Raw genomic sequence first — 19,670 nt, 5'->3', positions numbered from 1 at the left:
GTAAATTTTTCTGGACTGTGTACTAGGTCCTATGAAACAGAGTTTAATTGCATGATTAAATTAAGTATGGTGTTCAATTCAACGAAAACAGAGAATATGCACTGCAATTATTTTGTATCTCCATGTGTCAACCCAAAATGATGGTGTTGAGGTCAATAAAGTCTTGGTATCACTTGCATTCCCATTCAAAACCTGTCAGAAATTTCCCTTCTCTCTGAACAAAAGCTCAAATTCTAGATTACTTTGACTTTGTCTACTGTATAAACTGGTCTCCACTAGTCTGTCTCCATTTGGTTTTGTTTCTTTCTTCAAAAAAAACTCTATGCCTTAAAAAATGATGCCTCCTTCCCTTGTTGTGGCTAGGAGTAAAATCTGCAGATTAATTTTTGTGAAACAAGAAAGGGAAGTTGTGCTACAGTAAACAATGTTGGACTTGTGCCAGCTATTACAGTTTATCAAAGGTTGTATCTGCACTGCCAAAATACTACTACTTTTCCTAACATTTTTTTGCTAAAGCCCTGGTGACTTGTAGAGACAATGCTATGATGTAAGAGATACTCCACAGATGCCTGTGAACTTCATTGACCAGTCAACTTCACCCTGAACACTGGAACAAAACAAAAATCCTCTGTTCCAGCCCAGCAGCATATTTGTTTGAAGCCATTGTATGCTAACCAGACAACAAACAATGACTTCTCAATAATGCTTTGCTAAATGTTAAGCACCAAAAAATATTCATGTTATGTTTAGCAGTGCTATCAAATAAAGTGTCTTCAAGGACTGTTTCACTGAAGTCAATGAACCTTACTCAGATTTGTTGAAGGGTTTGTATGTTCAAAAACTGGGTTGGTTTTCTTTTCCGCAAAGTGTCTTTCTTTACTAGGTTAATTATTATTAACAGTACCCTCAACATCTTGTCTCAAATATTGAATTTATCTGATTTAATGCCAATGCAAAAGAGACTAGGAGTCATGTTTTTCATATTCTCTGCAAAAATTAGGAGAGCCCAGCCCATACATTCATTCATCTCACTTGCATTTGTTTGATATTTCATGACAGTCATGGGACTAGTTTTCTATCTGCTCATCTCCTTCACTTTCTCATCAAGTCAGGTCAATGTCAATTCTAAAGAGAAAAAATATAGATGTGCACACTGTTATCAGCTTTTGATTAAATCTAATCAAATCAAGAATTCGTATACAGCACAGCCCCAGTATCAAAATGTTCCAATACACTGAGATCTTTGTTGCCCTACAAGTATCCTGAACCTAGAATAAGGGGAAGAACCTTTTCTGGCTGGACAAAATGGGGAACATTCTTAAGTTCTCCAGAAAACCCATTAATAGTTTCTCAGGAGCAGGTTAACCTGCCTGCTTTGAGGCATCTGCTTCTCAGGGACGGGGAGCATTTCACTGCATGCCCCAGGTTTCTGGAAAGGGGAAAATGTATAGACTGAACCCAGTTGAGTTTTGGGCAAAATGTAAAATCAAATTACCATAGAATCACAGAACGGATTGGATTGGAAAGGATCTTAAAGATCACTTATTTCTAACACCCCCCTCCCCCTAGGGCAGGAACACCTCCCACTAGAGCAGGTTCTCAGGTGCTCATCCAACCTTGCCTTGAACACTTCCAGGGCTGAGGCATCCACAACTTCCTGGACAACCTGCTCCAGTGCCTCACTACCCATACAGTAAAGAATTGCTTCCTAACATGTAATGTCTCTCCTCATTCAGTTTAAAACAACTCCCCCTTGTCCTACCGCTATCTGCTATGTAAAGTCACTCTCCCTCTATTTTATAAGCCCCCTTTAAATACCAAAAGGCTGCAGTGAGGTCTGGCCCAGAGCCTTCTCTTCTCAACAACCTCAGTTCTCTCAGCCTGTTCTCATAGGAGAGATGCTCCAAGACCTCTGATCACCTTTGTGGCCTCCTCTGGACCATGTATTAGTTGCACTATCATTTTTCTTCACAGAAATTACTGGCAGAGAGGCTGTGTGTACCACCAGTATTGACCCTGAAGTTAAGCCAGCTTGCAGAAATATTGTGTATAATATGTGAGCCATCAAAGAGCTAATGCTTGACTGGGTTTTAGTAGTTCTGTCTTAAAATATTTGGAAAAAAACTCATTTTCATTTTATGAAAAGCTTCAAAATACCCACATTACCAAACTCTGTGGTGCTGTTTTCCTTTCTGCACTGATTAGTATGCCATAAGCCACAGAGCACTTCTTTCCAAAATACTTCTGTATATAAAGGGCTTAATAACTACTTGCTTACCTATTTAAGACTGTTTATTCCTGGCTAAAATGAACAAGTGCCTTACACATAATTCTTGTCACAAAAGAATCTTGAATTAAATCAGTTCATAAAAAGAGCAGCTTGAAATCTAGTTTTAAAAACATAGGACTGTTTTGCATTAGATCTATATTTAATGCTTGTGACATTATGGTCCTGCTTTCTGAGTTTAAGTGACTCACTTCTGTTTTCACATATTCAACAAACACATAAAATAAATAAAAATGGCTAAGTACACAAGGATAACTGCAAAAGTGCCTGCATTTGAAGTAGTCTCAAAACATCCAAGGCAATCAGACAAAACCATACTGATCTCAAAATAAACGTACTCATTTATCATTTACTGTACTCAGTCATAACAATAGCCACAAAATTAATACAAATACTGTTCCAGCTCCATCATGCTGCCAAGTTCTAGTCTTAAATCCAAGCAAAATGAGAAACATGACTGGGGCTGAAAGAAGAGCAGTGTTTTCAAACTTAAGTCATACAAAGTGTGAAGTGTCACTACTTTTCAGGACATGATGCAAAAAGCTAACTAGAAACTGGGCTAAAGGGAAATACCTATCCCATATAAATATAAAACAGTGCCTTTCATGGGGCACCACTTAAAAAACATATCTTTTCTACATCAAGAACTCACTAAGAAACTCAACATCTCTACAAACAAGGCCAAAGAACTCAAAGTTGGATTACTGCAATTCATCATTTCTCACCTTGGATATCAAACCAGTAAGATTCCAGATGGCACAGAAATGGGACTGCCTAACTTCTGCAAGGTTTAGGCTGGTATTACAAAATCAAAGAATCAATTAGGTTGGAAAAGACCTCCACAATCATTGAGTCCAACCTATGCATTCTGGTGCGCTGTGTCCATTGGCTTCAGGTTTCTTCCTGCCAGCCAGCAGTCTTGGCCCTGATCTTCAAAGAAATTAATAGGCTAAGCCACTGTTACACTGAAGACTGCATTTTGATTTATGAACAGCTAAGAAAAGCAGTGCTCTGGACAAGGCAGTCCAAAACAAAAGGCATGAAATCTGCACGCAGTGCATCCTTAATTAGGGGTGGCAAATCACAAAGCAGATTTCTTTTCCAGGAGGCAGAATAAAACTCATCTCTTGTCCCATTTAGAAAGGGCTGCAAAGTTTTGTAAATGGATAAAAATTCCTCACCAACAAAACAACCAACCTCCATCCTAATGCTTACTCAAGAGCAGTTGCCCACAGGTACGTTATGCCCTATGCACCAAGGAAGTTTATTTTCCCTGGGTTGAGGTTGATGAATGGCTATGGTAAAACTTTTAATGATGTTGAGTGCAGTTTTTTGTTTGTCTAAAAGAGTGAGTTCACACTGCAACCTTTCCCTCTAGATGGAGGAAGACAATGTTGACAGGACAACAAGAAACTAATACAATGTAATGACACTGACTTCATTTTTAAAAGAAAATACACTGGAACTGTGAAGATAGCAGTGTGAAATCCTAGAACACATTGATCAGTAAAAAGCCTTGCTCCTACAACTGTGGATTGAATATTGCATTTTTGGGTATGATAACATTAGGAGAGAAAAAAAAAAAGGATAAAAAAAAGAGTCATTTTTGACTGCATGGAAAGGACAAGTGGATCAGTTTGTCTGGCATTTGTCATTCACCCAACTTCAGCTGGGACAATGCAGAGCTGCTTTACCAGCCACCATGACTGCTCCTCCTTGCACACTTATCCATGAGACTACGTAATTGCCCAGCCACAGGAGCTAAAAGGTTCAGCAAGGTCTTGCATGTCTCTTTATACTCTGAATACTATGTTTTACTGAAAACAGGACATTCTAATACAAATTTAGAAGAATCATCACAGGTGACAGGGCAAAAAGCTGAAAAAATTTTGTATCTTCAAACAATAATGTATTACAAGTGAACAATTTGCAACTACTAAGTTCAGTATTTTTCTTGTAAGAACTTTCAGATTCTACTGTCTCTCTAACAACATGACAATTTGCTATCAAGACTTCACACTTAACATTAAACTTGCTCTTGGAATCTCTACCAGAATTTCACATCTCAGTCTGACTATCCCAATAGACCAAATTCTTCCTAGGCTAATAAGTTCACTTCAGCTAAATCAGGTGAGAAATAAAAAGAACAATGTTGTTTGCAGTGTCTCTTAAGCCACAGAGCCTGCATTCTTGTGCTTGCTCACAACAACATCCTGGGCTGCCTGCTCATTGCAACTTCATCAAGTAGAATAAAACAATAGCAAAGTTTGAATGCCTGGGCATGTTCTTGCCACAATCTCTGTCACATCCAGGAAAATAAATGTCATAGTTCAGCCCCGGACCCTGGCTTTGCTCTCAGTCCCCCTGCACTGCATGTGCTGCAGCAGCAGTCACCCTGGGCAAGCAGTGCAGTCACTGGCCTTCCACTATGTCTGCAAAAATAGGGTTAACCTCACCTCCAAAGTCTTGACTACAACAACCTTTAAGTATCAGCATGAAATACAGATTCAGCTCATCATTGCTCATTTTCTGCTCATAACCCTAACAACAAAGAAGGAAAAATGAAGCTTAGAATTTTTAATAATACATTTTTCACAATAATTTCAGCCTGAAACAAAACATTTTGTTACTTTTGTTTCAAAACATACTTCCAATACGCACTAGTACAAATCAAATGTGTATGAAGAGTCTTGAAAATAACAAGAATAATAATAACAAATCCATGCTAATATGAATTTCTGTTTAACAGCTGCTCAGTGCTTACAAATACATGTCCTACAGTTGCCAGGGTATTAGTGATGGGCAGATGCTCCAGCCAGGATATTCCTGTCAGGCAGTGCTCCAGCCATAGCACTCTATGCTGGCAATTCTGATTTCACAAATCAAGAGGGTTAACTCCTTCAGGATGATTAGAGAAAAAACAGGTAAGATGGCAGAAATGATAAAATAAACCGACAGCCAAAGCTCTCATCTCAAATAACATGAGACTCCTGACTTCACACACAGCAATAAGCTTCAGCAATAAAAATAAAAATAAAGAAAAATTTAAAAAAAAGGGAAATGGCTTCAAATTGAAAGGAAGTAGGTTTAGATGGGACAGTAGGAAGAAATTATTTACTGTGGGGATGGCAAGGCTCTAGAATAGGTTACTCAGAGAAGCAGGAATTTCTGATGCCTGGAAATGTTCAAGGCCAGGCTTGGATGGGGCTTTGAGCCACCTTATCTAGTGAAAGGTGTCCCTGCCCATGGTAGGGGTGTTGGAACTAGATGATCTTGAAGGTCCCTTCCATCCAAACCATTCTGTGATTCTGTGATTGAAACTACCAGAGCCATCAGGCTTTCAGACATCGAGCACAGTCTGGATAGCCCAAATAACTCAGATGCTTCAAAACCACCAAAAGACAATTCTGAATTGAAATTGAAAACCATCAAAAGACAATTCTTGTTAGAAAAACCAAACAAGTGGAAATCTTCAGTTACCTTTGAGCCACTCAAAAGAAATCTTTGTCTATCAATAGGACCTCACTAATTTGGCACAATATACATATCTTGTATATTTGGCTTTGTGTTTTTGTTAAACAACAGACAGCTGAAATGCATTAGATTTCATTTATATCAAATACTATAGCAAAGATATGATGGTCAAGAGCAAACAATTCTTCACTACATCTTCTTTTGGAATAGGAACACAAAATTTTCAAGTGTTCAGGGCTGATGTGACTATTGGTGCAGCCCAACAGGAGGACTGCTATAAATATATATACATGGGTACAATTGAAAGCCAACACTGTTGCTGTTCAACAGAGAAGCAAATATAAAAAATCCTGCCTTTAACAGATTAGACTTCAGCTAAGAAGCACGATTCTTCTTTCAGAAAAAGCTCACAGAAGAATGAAAAAGCTGAGAAAAGCTGAAAAAAGCAAAATAACCCATCAGCTGCAGTAGTGCAACTGTGCAGTGCTCCTGCACTTAACATCCTAAATCCCTTAGGCACCAACACCATCACGACAGTGACAGACCCCTTAGAGTGGGGAATAGTTGCTCACTTCTGTTCACTGTGCTTCAAAGCAAAGTAACACACACTGGAGGAATGTTACCATAAATGTTATCGTCACAGCCATAAGCAACTTGTCTGCAGTTGCTCCCTAACCCTCACAACCCCAATTATGCAAATAAAAGGACCATAATCTGGGCAACACTTATCTGTCCTTGAACAGAAACTACAGCACTGACTTTTGAGAGACGCCAAACCTCCAGATAGAGGCCTTTTTCTTCAATCATCCTAAATTATGCTGCTCTCAGTTTTCACTACTGGGTTCTACTCAATGCTGCATCTCAAAATTTCAAATTGAGCTGCTAAAGCAAATTTTGCTGATACTTTAATGTATTTTCAATGTTTTAACATTTCTACCTTGATTATTGTGTAAAGAGTTGTATTGTGGGAATATTATATCATTATATATTCATTCATAAAACATCATATAGTGGGAGTAATATACTACCTTTAAAGATGCATTACTTTAAAGTAATAAACTAATTTTAACTTATAATACAAAAAATTCTTTGGCCATAATCAGGCGACATTAAAATGACATTTACTGTTTTGATTTGACTTTTATCTTACAAAGTCAAAATTTTTCAGCCATTAAAAATTAAAAGATATTTATAGATTTGTTTTTCAGCCCTTACTATTGACTCTAACAATTCAAGCAAGGATAAAAAGGAAGAAAAAAAAGGCAACAAATGAACCAAAAACTTTAAAAACCAAGTAAACCAGCAGTAGAATAAGCACATGATAAACATGAATCTGTCCTTCCTTCCTTTTGAAAAAAGAAAAGGGAAAAATAGCCTCTAATAAAGTTCTTTTTCATATTACTTGAAAGGGAGACTGGGAAAGTTAAGAGCATGCACTGTTGATTGATCATAGGAGGCACATAAGATTTTCTTGCTTACATATAATGCTTGTTTTAAATCAAACATCAGAAGAACAGTTTTTCCATGTGAACTCCTTTCACAAGTGGTAAACTCAACCAGGACCCTCACCCTCATTTCTTCACTTGAATAGTGAAAACTCTATGGGACCCATGGGGTGTCCATGCAAACATCAGCTCCCACCTGGGAGAGCTGCATGCCCACACATTGACTCTCTCCAAGTGCATACTTAGGAAGATGTCCTGAGCTGCAGACTGCATTAAAAGCACATCATAGACACATGATGCTCTGTCTGGGATACAAAAAGACCTACTGGGTACCTTCTGTATCATCTATTAGCTGACATATTGTTGAAAAGAAAAAAAAAAAAATATGTTTTTCCACTTGTAAGAGGATGATTCAACATAGAAAAATCTTTCTAAGGAGTAATTTAAGAGAGTACTCACTGCTATCCGCAGTATGGAAGCTTTCACAGAGGTCCATTTGTCCTGTCTGCGATCTATGACAAGAATAAATCCAATTCCAGCATCTCGTAAACTAAGTTTGGAGGAGGAGAGAAGAAAACAGGAAAGTTTAGTTAAAAATACAAATGTAACTCCTGATTCCCTCACACAGAAAAGCAGTCAAAAAACAGTGAAAAAAAAAAGTAGCTTGACCTTTTTGTGCAGAATTTTCTTCATATAAATATCTTAAATAAAGATACATTATACACCATTGCAAAGATGCAGCAGTCCCACAGCGTTTTGCAGAGTTTCAAAATGCATTCAAATAATGAAGTCTTCTTTTTCACAAAAGATAGTATTTACATTTATTGCACAGGGATTATTTCAGAAGAAAATGAGACTGATTGATTCTCCACTGTTTGGTGCTGATATAATCCCTTCCTCATGATGTTGTCAGTATAATTTCAGGATCAAAATGAAGTTGTTTTCCTTTTGCATCTGCTTTTTAACCTTCTGTTTGAATTGCCTTCCTCCTCAGTGATACTTAAAACTCCTGAAAACCATCAGATCCTTCTGATCATTCCATGATACTGCTCCATGCATCTGAAATCCTCATACGCCTCCAGGCTGTAAACTTCTTCCTAGGTGCATTTTCACATTCACTCAAACAAAAAAACCTTAGGGCATTTAAGCTCTTCAAACCACAGATGAGAACAACGAGCTCAGAGGCACTCCTCTCGAATGGAAACATCTGTGAGAGAGATTCTGCTCCAATCCTGCCGTACGGGTGACCTTTCTCTTTTGCCTGTGCTCAGCTGCATGTGCTACCGAGCCCTGACCAAGGGATGTGCTCCTGTTTTGTAATTCCCCATCTAAGCCAATTGTGCAATGCCAGCAGCAGCCCTTGCCAGCCAATCGCAATCAAAATGGAAACAGCAGGCAAATGCAAGGCAGACAGGCTCAGATTAATTGTTTTCTCATACATTTGCTCTTTTTTCAGTATATGTACTGTATTTTTACATCTGATGATTTATTGCAAGGCCTGCTGTGGCACTGTGTGACCTTTAGAAATACTGTGCATCAATTTGTTATGGTAATATCTGAAAAGAAAAAATAAAAATCAACACAACAGAATGTCAGGATTCTTTATTCAAGATTGCTGAATCATGGAAACATCAGCTTTTCTTGATAAGATTATGTCAGTAGCATAATGATAAGAGATGTTTAGGAGGGTGAAGAACACAGGTACCCAGATGTGTCATCTTAAGCTACTCTTCAAAATTACAGATTTAAACAGGACTCACAGTTTATTCCCTCTCTTTTATAAAATGCAGCATCTCTCAAATTTACAGACATACTCATCAGTGGGAAACATGAATAATCATTAGAAATGCAAAGGAGCCCTTGCTTTCTTCCAGAAGAAGCTAAGCAGTCCTTTCAGCACAGCAGAATATTAGAAGTGATCCTCACTGCCCACATTCAGGGCATGTTACTTAACTCTTGCCTCTGGGTTAGGACAACACTGATAAACAACATCTGAGCACTTGCCTTGTAAGCCTGACAACCCTTGCAGACAAACAGGGCTTTATATTAGCAATATGCTTCCCACTACAGTAAATTTCCATGATTTACTAAAGTTTCCTCTCTTATTTTTCTTTATTTAAAGGGCAAGAGGAGGAGAGAGATTAAGACTGATTTTAGCCTCTTCCTGTTCCCCGTTTAAAGGTCTCACAATTTTAACCTTTAGTGACTGAGCAAAATAAAATTATAATAGCAACCATGTGCCACAATAATCAGATGGCAAAACAAACTCAATGGGTACACAGCCTTAATGTGGATCAATGGAGTGAAAAAAGTGCTACAGCTGTCCCCAAAGGAGCCAGTGTGGATTTTGGAGTGTATTAAGACTCATAAAGAGTCTATTTTCCCCCACTCAGCAGAAGGTCCCAGGAGCCCTGAAATCCCTCCATACCTCCTCAGAGGAAGCATAATCTCAGAGTACCTAAATGCAACATCTGTATAGTCTTTCAAGAAAGTACTGATATTTCAGTGCAATATTAATAAAATTAAAGCCTCTGAAAGAGCACCAATAGGATTTCTCTCTAGGAGCACACGAAAATACAGGCTCAGCTGGGATCCCAGAAATTATCTACATGGCAGCTCCACACAGTTAATCACCTGCCTAAACACCTGACAATAAGCAGAGCTTAATATCAATATCCTAGAAAAATAAAAAGACAAGGCTTACTTAAGTGGAAGAATTAACAAAGAAAAGCACATCTCTAAGATAGCCCAAAAGACGTCTTCAGCCAACCTTCTTTTTCCACTGGATCAAATAGAAGGATGAAATATGTTGTGTGCTTGCATGAATCAGCAAGCTCAGACATAAAAAGCCAGGATTCCCCACTGCTGCCCAGAAGAGACCCGGTGGCAAAGTCTTGAGGATCTGACTTCAAACTGTTAACACTCCATTAATATAGACCGGTGGGAAAAAAAAAAATTACATGCCCTGTTCCAAATCAATCAGGGTGGGAAAAGTATTTGTTATCTTGACAACAGAGCCTTGTTGCAAAGGCCTGGCTCTGGAGTCTGGGATCCAGCTCCAGCAAGTCCCAGGCAGGAAGCAACAAACCAAACTAAGACATTGTGTACAACAAAGTTGAGAACATTACAAAGAGAACAAAGTCATGCATTCAAGAAAAGTAAATATTGAAAACAGGTCTGTTTGCCAATGTACCCTTGTTCTACTGACCTCTCCTTGCTGCCAGACACGCACCTGCACATGGGGATGCAAGACACCTTGCAATACCCTCCTCCTTTCTAGGGCATAGGGAATGGTGCTTTGGAAACAAGCACTTACTCAATTTTCCTTTGGCTCCTGATTTAACTGTGACTGCCAGCTGTCCCTCTATCCCTCAGCCATATTTATTATGTTTTATCCTGATAATGATTTTCCCCTACCCCTCCATGTCCTTGAGAAGAATGCAATTTTTATGCTCTCACTGTCTCAGCAGAAGCATGCTCTGATGGGCACAGCTCATCAAAAGTTCATCAAGCTTTTTTCCCTGCCTTGGTCCAGCTGCACTGCACTCATCAGCTTAGCTCACATCTTCTCATGCCTCTGCATCACTCCCCAATAAACTTGTCTCCACAACTGACATTTGTCTCTCCCATTCATCACTCCTTATCCCAAGAGCAATGCAAAAAGTCTTTTTAATTTTCTTTTTAATTTTAGACTTTCAGGATGAATGACATCAGTTCTCACCCCTTCCTGAATATCATAGTCCCTTCATCCTCCAACTGTATGCTATGTCCCACTCCATCTCCCAGTGCCTTTCCTTGGGTGGACACTTCCCTCAGCTGTGCTCCTGCCTGTGGAGTCCAGCAGCTTGTCTGCACTGCCTGCTGCCCAAGAGGTGGCACCCACACCCCATGCCACAGCCTTCCTGGAAGCAGACCTGGCTCTAGAGCAGCTCATCCTGTAACCACACAGAAGCTCCTGCTCAGCTCCAGGATGAAGCAGGACACTTTTGGCAATGGGCTTGAGTAATTACTTAGCATCTGTGGCCTGGGGTTTAGGCAGATTTTTCTCAAGGTACTTTCTTGACACAAAAGCCATCATTCTTCTGAGTGTCAAGTCTGAGTCCTTGAACAAAGGAAGTAGACACTTGAGCTTCTCAAACAATTGTCGCAATGTTTGAAGAGCATGGTGGATTTGTTCCCTGGCATCTTAGGAACCACACAGCTATTTTGGCTGAACTTTACACCATAAAATCAGGTGGCACCTCAAAAATAGAAAGAAAATTTGGCATAGTTGTAAAGGACTAGAAAACAACTCTTACAGTGAAAAATATTAGAAAACTTTAGCAGAAGCACCTGTCTATTCAGGCTTGTTAACATTTCCCATATGACCTTTTTTGTCTTTAATGTATTAACTTGTATCCGGTGTACTTTCTGAAACATAATTTATATAAACTTCTAATTCAAATTTAGTATTTCCTTCCTTTGTTTCTCTCCTAATATATGCACAAAAAAAATCCCCCAGACCAAAACAAAAAACTCAAAACATCATGGGATAAGCACTGTTCTTCTGTTTATTAACCAGAACAAAGAACAGAACATTTTTAGACAGGCAGGGAACCATCCCTGCTTTTGCAGGAAATGTGTCCAGCAAACTCACAAAGACCAGGTTAGAAAGGTAGAAAGTGAGGAAGAGGAGGAGGGCCACAGAAAATGCAGCAGAGGATGGACTTTCTGCTCAGGCCCCTCCTCCTGTCCTGGGGAGCCAGTGTACAACCATCAGGAGGAGGTGACAGTGAGGTTGAAACACCTGCCCAACAAGCAGCCTTTCCCATGCAGAGCAGGAACTGAATTTTCCACTTAGTGACTCCTCAGTTTAGATTATGGGGACATCTCCTCTTTGTCTTGTTTGCAAGACTTATTAGCTCATGCACTTGGGGGAAAGGGTGGGAAAGCTTATAGTACATGGGACTGTGGAAAGAAACTTCCCTCTGGGGTATGTGGAAGAAATTACATAAACATCCTCTGAAAGATCCTTGCATTTCTCCAAGGTATGGGTGGTGACAACTGCTACACCAATAATTTCCTACTGCTTCTACACTGCTGTATGAAAGAATTTAGTATACATTTAGCATTTAGTATTGGTCTCTGCTACAAATGAAACAAAGCAAATCTTTGGGTTAATCACAGAGACCTGAAAGCATCAAACCTCTGCATGTTTGAAATTCTGTACAGCATTTTAGGTTACTTGAGTCCACTTATTTAAAACTGAAATTCAGTCTTAGAGCTTTATTATTAAACAGTTGGCCTACATGACAGTCAGGACTGTTCCCTACCTCAACTATCTCAGCATACAAATGGACTAGAAATTCTTGCTCTCAAGGGCTGGACAGCTATTTCCATAGTAGCTGAACAACATTTGACAAGCTGAACAACATTTGACAAAGAATTACTGCACTGAACAGAGCACCAAGGCAATGTCTGCAGCCATCTGTATCATAAGCAGAACCTTGGTACCACCCTATGCTAAAGCTTCCTCACCCTCAGCACAGTGACACACACATACTGCTTCAAAAGATGTGAGGCCTGGGGCACCTTGCAAATCCTGATCTTTTTTGGCATACAACTGTAAACCTATGTAAGAAAGACTTGGAATTGGTTCACCCACTTATCATTGGTCACTTACCTTAGGAACAGGCCATTGGAAATCAGACACTTAATGAGCAAGGTTGCTGCTTCCCAAGAGGAACTTTGCATTCTACATTTGCAGAGACAAGACACTTAACTGACTGAGCCTGAGCCATCTCAAAGACTACTTCTCCATCTCTCCTGTTGCTGCTAGGAATGATTTCTTGGGGGGTGAAGAGGAGACAAAAATTCTTTCTTAATCATCAGTGTTTCACACACTAAAAAAATGAAACCAGAATTGCCCCAGCAAATAATGGAAGCAGAGAAGAGCCACCTCCTTAATGGCCTTTACAAGCTCTAGGAGACAGTCAAATAATATAGTGAAGAATGCGATATCAATGGCATTAACAAATCAAAATAAAAATCTCCAGTACAGCAACTAGGAAAGGAAAAAAAAAAGCCAGCTAAGCCCTGTGGTGACATTTCACTGCACCAGTTTTATGCTGGTTTGCCAGCAAGGAAAAGGGCAGTGACAATTCACCTGGCATGGCCTTGCTGCACATCTCCTCTGCTCCTGCCCCTTGTGTAGAGTAACCCACACTGCAATTTGATCATTAGCTACATCCTAGAGGATGCAGTGTTTCCTAGAGCAGAGTAATTTAATGGGTTTTGAACTTGACACAAAAAAAGAAAGAAAAAAAAATCAGCTGTAACATTATACAAAATGTAGCACCCAGCCACTAAACTGTAATTAGGTCTAGAACAGTTTCATTTTCTTACAATTCTTGCTTGGTCATTATTGTAAAGCTTGCTTTGTTTCAGAACTGGCCAATTCATCCACTTCATTCCAAAAGAAATCCACCTGCTGGGTATTTAAAAAAAGACACAAAAAATATCATATTTGGCATGTACTCCTAATTTTAAAATGTTTTAAAGCTGCTTAATAATTTTAAAATGTCTTGTACTCATTTGGTCTTTAAATATTTTCATCTTATGACAGCTTCTTTCTCACAATCTAAAGTAAAACTAAACTTAGGGACTTTACATTTTAAACCAACATCTCTAAGGAAAAGAAAGCAGACTTGTGCTTCCTCGAGTAAATGATGAAAATAGGTTGATATACATCATATTCCTCAAAGCTCCATTTTGAAAGCCTCAGATATTATCTCAAGGCTTTTATAGCCCAAAGTACCCAGCCTCACTGCAGAAGGTTCCTGATTAAAACAATTTAGAGATAGCAGGAACTGAAAAAGATCTATAAACCAGCCATATGAGCTCTTACATTGAATTTCGTGGTTTCAATTGCAAAGCAAGCCTGTAGGTTTTAACACTGTATCTAAGCTGAATGGTGCTTTGTAAGCCTGCTGCTATTCCAGATCTTTCTTAATGAGTTTTCTAAAAAACTGCATTTAAATTAGTGTTTAAAAGCATATAACTGAAGAGTAGCCTGGCAAATAAAAGAAGTTATAATCCTTTAGAATGTGTTACAAATGTCACATTTCATAAAGTTACATAATGTTACAAATTATATTCTGAACTTGCAATTTATCATTTTTGATACTAATGAAATTATAAAATATGTAATCACAAAGTAATTACACCCCTAAAACAAGTTGGAAATGTTCTGAACAGTAAAACCTTCCCATTAACTACACTTGCTCTAAATTAGCAAACTTTAGAATTATATTTTCTAATTTTTTCCACAGAAAAGTTGAGACTTGCATTGTAATTGAGATATCAGGGGCAAAGAAACCATCTGCCAAGAAAAGAAATAGAATGAAAACATATTTCCAAAAAATGGCTGCATATACAACTGCATGTTGCTGTCATGGCATTCAGTCCCTTAGACAGAAAATAGCAGTGGGGTGCCAAGTTCTGCCACAGATGTAGATGTATGACTAACTGAGGTCAAGTATCCTGAACAAATCTGTGGACAGAATTGGCCCTAACAAAGGCAGTATTTATGAACACCCAGATGAAGCTCTTTGGCTACCTAGCAGACCTCCTGAGCCCCTAAAGCAAACTGGCATGACATTGTGGCTCCCGCTCAAACAGTGACAAAACTGACATCTTATGGTGATACTCATTTATGACAGCTCAGTTCAGATTCCTACAAGAATCACTTTCAGCTGAGGTGTGTAACTAGTCCATAAGCAATCAGTTCTTATTCCAGCAATATTTATGAGAAAAAACAGAAATTACAGGTGCACTCTATCTATGGTACATGGCACTGCATACGGGGCAGAAATAGGAATGCAATGATTAACAACTTCCCACATGAATTCTGTAATTTCAGACAGAATTAATATAGTTTTGGCTTCAGTTTTTGTAATGTCTATCTCTTCTACTGAAAACACTGAAGAAGTCAGCTAGTGGAGAAGTGCTGGAAGGACATGTCCATCTCTTCTGTCTCATTGAAAAATCATCCAAAGCAGACCCAAGGAACAGGCTCACCTCAAACTCCCTGAGGTGCTGAATTTAAAACTGGTGCCTGGTGGTGTGGAAGTCTCTGCACTGCACCTGTCTCTCCATAGCCTCATCTCTGGAGTCAGAGAAAATCTTGCCAGATCCTCCTTACTGTGTTTAACCAGTGAGCAACCTGTACTGTTCTTCAACACAAAAGAAGGCTCTTGATGTAGAAAAATTTGTTCTGTTTCATTACTGAGCCCTGTCATAGTCAGCTCAATGAACTGTAACTGCGGAAGGCAAAACCCACCCAGCTCAAACTAAGGCTGGCCACTGTTCATGAAGCAATACAGGAAAGAGAAGGAGTTCCAGCAGAGGAAATTTAAAAGAAGAGAGCCAGAAGTGCTGTTATACAAGTGCAGCCTCTAGTGGTCTGTCCAAAATCACTGAATGCCAAGTAAAAATTATTATCTTTTAATCTCTTGCCACTAACAGCTACATTTCACCCAACATAGCTGATGCTGTGACATTCCATAGCAGCAGCACAACCTGCAAGCAAGAAGGCAGAAACAATTTCTTATTGATGCTTATGCTTCAAAACTGATTTTGAAAATAAAAATTTCTTCCCCTCCTTCCACCTCTCCAAAACAATATCCATACTATTTTACAATCTAATTAATTCTGTACTGAAATTCTATGAATAGATATGTTTTTAAATGCACATTTAAAAACCCAAAGCATTTACACTGTCTCTTTATTCTGTTTTTTGATAGCTACTGCCTTCCCTTCACAGAAACAGATTTCGCTGCACAGGAAATTAAGAAACTCTGAGCTTCTGTGTTGGAGTTTGTAGTATATGATAGAGATAATTCATGCTATGTATAAAATATTGTAAGATCCAAGATATGTCTTTTGACCACCCCAGCTGGGAGCAGAGTCCTATTCATCCAGTTCCCGGACACTTCCTGGACACGTTAAGATAATATCAAGTCCTTTAAGGTAAGAATGGAACCTTCCTGGGCGATGATCACTGACTTCCCTGGAATGCCAGGACCACCCAAGAGGGATTTCGCACCTCGAAGATTGCATCTACTACTGTGATCACCGGCGCCACCCTGTTACATGTGAATGCCAACTTCTCCGAGTGCTCTGACAACATCCAGACACCCGGACTGAACTTTTGTCTAACCCTGCACATGTATGGCCCCGGTCCTGCATGTGAAGGGACACAGAGGAACATTCGGTCATCTCAGCCTCAGGCGGAATAAACTGTATATAAGCTCGCTGCGCAAAGCAGCCGGTGTGAGCAGGGGAGACTCCGACATTCGGGGTCAGGTCCGTGTGTTCACCCAGCGCCCATCCCGGGCTCGGCACTGCCCTTGGCTGTGGTGGTTTTTGCTGATGGAAATTCTGTTTCACTGACAATTTAATAAATCATTGCTAAATTTTCTTATAAATTTGGCTCTCGATTTGATCATTTATAACAGAGTTGAACCTGTTAAAGCTTCATGATTAGACAAGGTTCAGATAAGAAATTTGATGCATTTCCCTTCCTCAGCTATGCACCTTTTTTTTTTTTCTGATTTCTCTGCATTCCAGCTAACTCTCCCTAAATCTTATCCAGGGTACCACTGATGAAAACCTTCTCTCTTTCCTTTCCTATTATGCTTACTTTGGGTCTCAGCTGTTATTAGTTCATGCCCCAGGCATGTCTAAAAACACACTGTATTGCAATTTTCTCAAGACTGGGGAACCATCAAATAACCAAAATTGCATTTTAGGATATTTCAGCAAGCGGGCAAAGAAGAATTTAGATGAATGTTGGGTTGTGAGGTAGCAAAAATAAAAACCACCATAGGCAAGTGATTAAAATTTGTTCATGAAGCAGAAGAGATGAGCAGAATCATACAGCCAGGCAGAGTGACACCATAAAGTACATGCCTTTCGTCACTTTAAAGGCATAGGCAAGAATAATTACACATGATGTTATGTCAGTGACAGGAGATCTTAAAAGCCAGATAAATAGGAGAAAAAATAATGACAGCAACTTCAAAGAGCTTTGTCTAAGGGGCTATTAACAATTCAAAACTTCACAATGAATGTAGGTCAGACAGCCACGAGTGATTATGTGCAGCCCTATGCTTGTTCTGAAAATTCCTTGGTCACCACAGGACTGTGACAACAGCTCACAGCACTGCCAGCAGACCAAGAGCCCTCAAGGAAGATGGGCCACTACCAGAGACATCCTGGCAACAAGGCAAATGCTAACTCACTGACCAACAGGAGAGCTGCCCTCCAGCCTTGGTCCCAAAAGCAACCAGAAGTCTGCACAGAACCAGGTCTCTTGAAATTGTGAGATACAAATCCCAACATACTTATGTGACGGAATTCTATCTCAAGCACTGCTCATGTTCCTTGGCCAAATGGCCAGCACTGGTACACACCTTATTTTTTTTAAATATTTATGCCAATTTATATAACATCCAAGTCATACTTCTTTTATCTCCCCACTCAGATTCAGAGGTATGGGCATGAGTATCTTCCTTGATTGGTCCCTATATCGGCTCTTTATCTCCTGTGCTCCTTTTAGTCCTCAAATTAGCCTCTCTTCCACTTTCAGCAATTTTCCTCCTTAACCACGACTGATTGGAAGATGGTAATGCTGGCTATCTTCTATCATATATGCTGACCTTCTTTCTGCTCCAAAAAGCTTTTGCTGTTGGGAGGGAAGCTGAGGGAATGAAGCCAGGGTTAAAAATAACAACTAAACTGTCCAGGCATCATCATCTGCCTGGGCCTGGACATCTGCTTGTACCATGTGCACTCACCGCCTTCTGTGGTAGCCATCAACCTTTTTTATGATTGCATAGATTCAGAGAATGACTTAGGTTGAAAGGGACCTTAAAGATCATCGAGTTCTGCCTGCCTAGAACTTCACAAACTTTATCCCACCAAGGAACTAAAATCAGAGCTACCTTAATGCATTTCTGCAGGTAAAGGAAAAATTGTTTTAACAAGTTGTTGCTGAACAAATCCCCTTTTAGTGTGTGAAATTAAGTAAAATAAGAGTTTTTAAGGAAGAGCTATAATTTTCTAAATGGAAAACACAATGTGATTTCTTCAGGTCATGCAGAGCTGCTTTTAGAAGGACTGTTTGAAGAAAGACAACAACTTTGAGGACTCATTTAGACTTAACTACAGATGGCTGAAGTAGGTCATGTTATCCTGGAGGGACAATTAAGGATAAATAGGTCAATAAAGGCAAAAGGGCTCTATGTCGGTTTAAGCTTAAGTAAATTGAGCAACAGAAAGCCTGTGTGGCCCTCATTTTAGAACTATTAAGTCCAACTCCATAAAACATTTTTACACCTATTCAGAACTGCAATTTTAGAACTATACATATTTCCAGGACACTCCAACAACCACTAATGCTACTGCACAAAGTATTGGAACAACCTTACAGGGAATGCTGCACAATTTATCTTAGAACTGTGTCATTACACTTAAATAGGGTGTTAAATTCTCTGAATTTAATACTGGACTAATCAAAACCTCTGTGTGACAGTCCAGAATTTTAATAATTAACTTTCACAATTTTACAGTGCTTAATTTACTTTGTCTTATTAGCAGACTGAATTTATCAACGGATGGTGCATGTCATACATACTGCCCAATCCTCTAAACCCTAAAGGTGTAAATGGGATTTAAAGACTGGAAAGGCTTTACCTGTACAGGGCTGGGCTTTAAAACAAGTTTAAGGCACTTATAAGGTGGACATTGAAACAAGTATAAATATTTTTAAACCCAGTAAAATTCAGACTCTAAATAACAATTTGGGCTTTGACCTTAATCTTGTGAGGGTATGTATCTGACCAAAAGCTTTGGACTACCACTTAAGTTTAAGACACAACACTCTTACTTCAAACCTAAGACCTTACCCTGTCTGCTTACAGCAACATATGGTATTTACAACTGTTTGGCAGCTGTGCTCTGAGAAAGGAAGGGTACACACAGCGTGACAGATTTTGCTGGAAGTCCTGGGATATTCTCACTGACAAATCTGAGGGGCTGCCAAAGTAACAGCAGGGTACAGGTTCCATATCTTCAGCCTGGATTGTAATCCAACAAAGAGGAGAGAAGGGAAATTAAGCACAGCTGACAGAAATAAACTCTGAAGCTGCAAAGCTGTTGCTCCGCACGTCAGTATGAACTGTCAGGGCAGCTGGTTTTTGGCACTTCTTTCCCATTATGTGATGATGTTCATCCCTGGCACTCCATAAAACAAAATTGCTTAACTGTTAGCTGGTGGTGGGCTGCCCATTCAGTTGGCAGATAAATGAGCAAACACAGGCAGTTACCCTCCAACACTGGCTCTTTGCAAGGTCTGCTGGACCCTGATGGACTTACAGGCTCAAAACACAGCATTACCCCAACACTGCTGCCTCTGCTTTCAG

General features: G+C 39.5%; 1 protein-coding gene across 11 annotated transcripts in view; it reads right to left on the bottom strand.

Annotated features, from left to right (window-relative positions):
- MCF2L (MCF.2 cell line derived transforming sequence like) overlaps nucleotides 1-19,670 on the bottom strand; it is a 157,260-nt gene that overhangs the window by 31,338 nt on the left and 106,252 nt on the right. For all 11 annotated transcript variants that reach the window (XM_036406419.2, XM_036406427.2, XM_036406435.2 and 8 more), the window contains one exon: nucleotides 7,666-7,756. In XM_036406419.2, the coding sequence (XP_036262312.1) occupies nucleotides 7,666-7,756 (91 nt within the window). The remainder of the gene's footprint in view (nucleotides 1-7,665; nucleotides 7,757-19,670) is intronic.

The sequence above is a fragment of the Molothrus ater genome, chromosome 2 (assembly GCF_012460135.2).
Source record: "Molothrus ater isolate BHLD 08-10-18 breed brown headed cowbird chromosome 2, BPBGC_Mater_1.1, whole genome shotgun sequence".
NCBI lineage: Eukaryota > Metazoa > Chordata > Aves > Passeriformes > Icteridae > Molothrus > Molothrus ater.
This window is presented reverse-complemented; position numbering and strand designations above follow the sequence as displayed.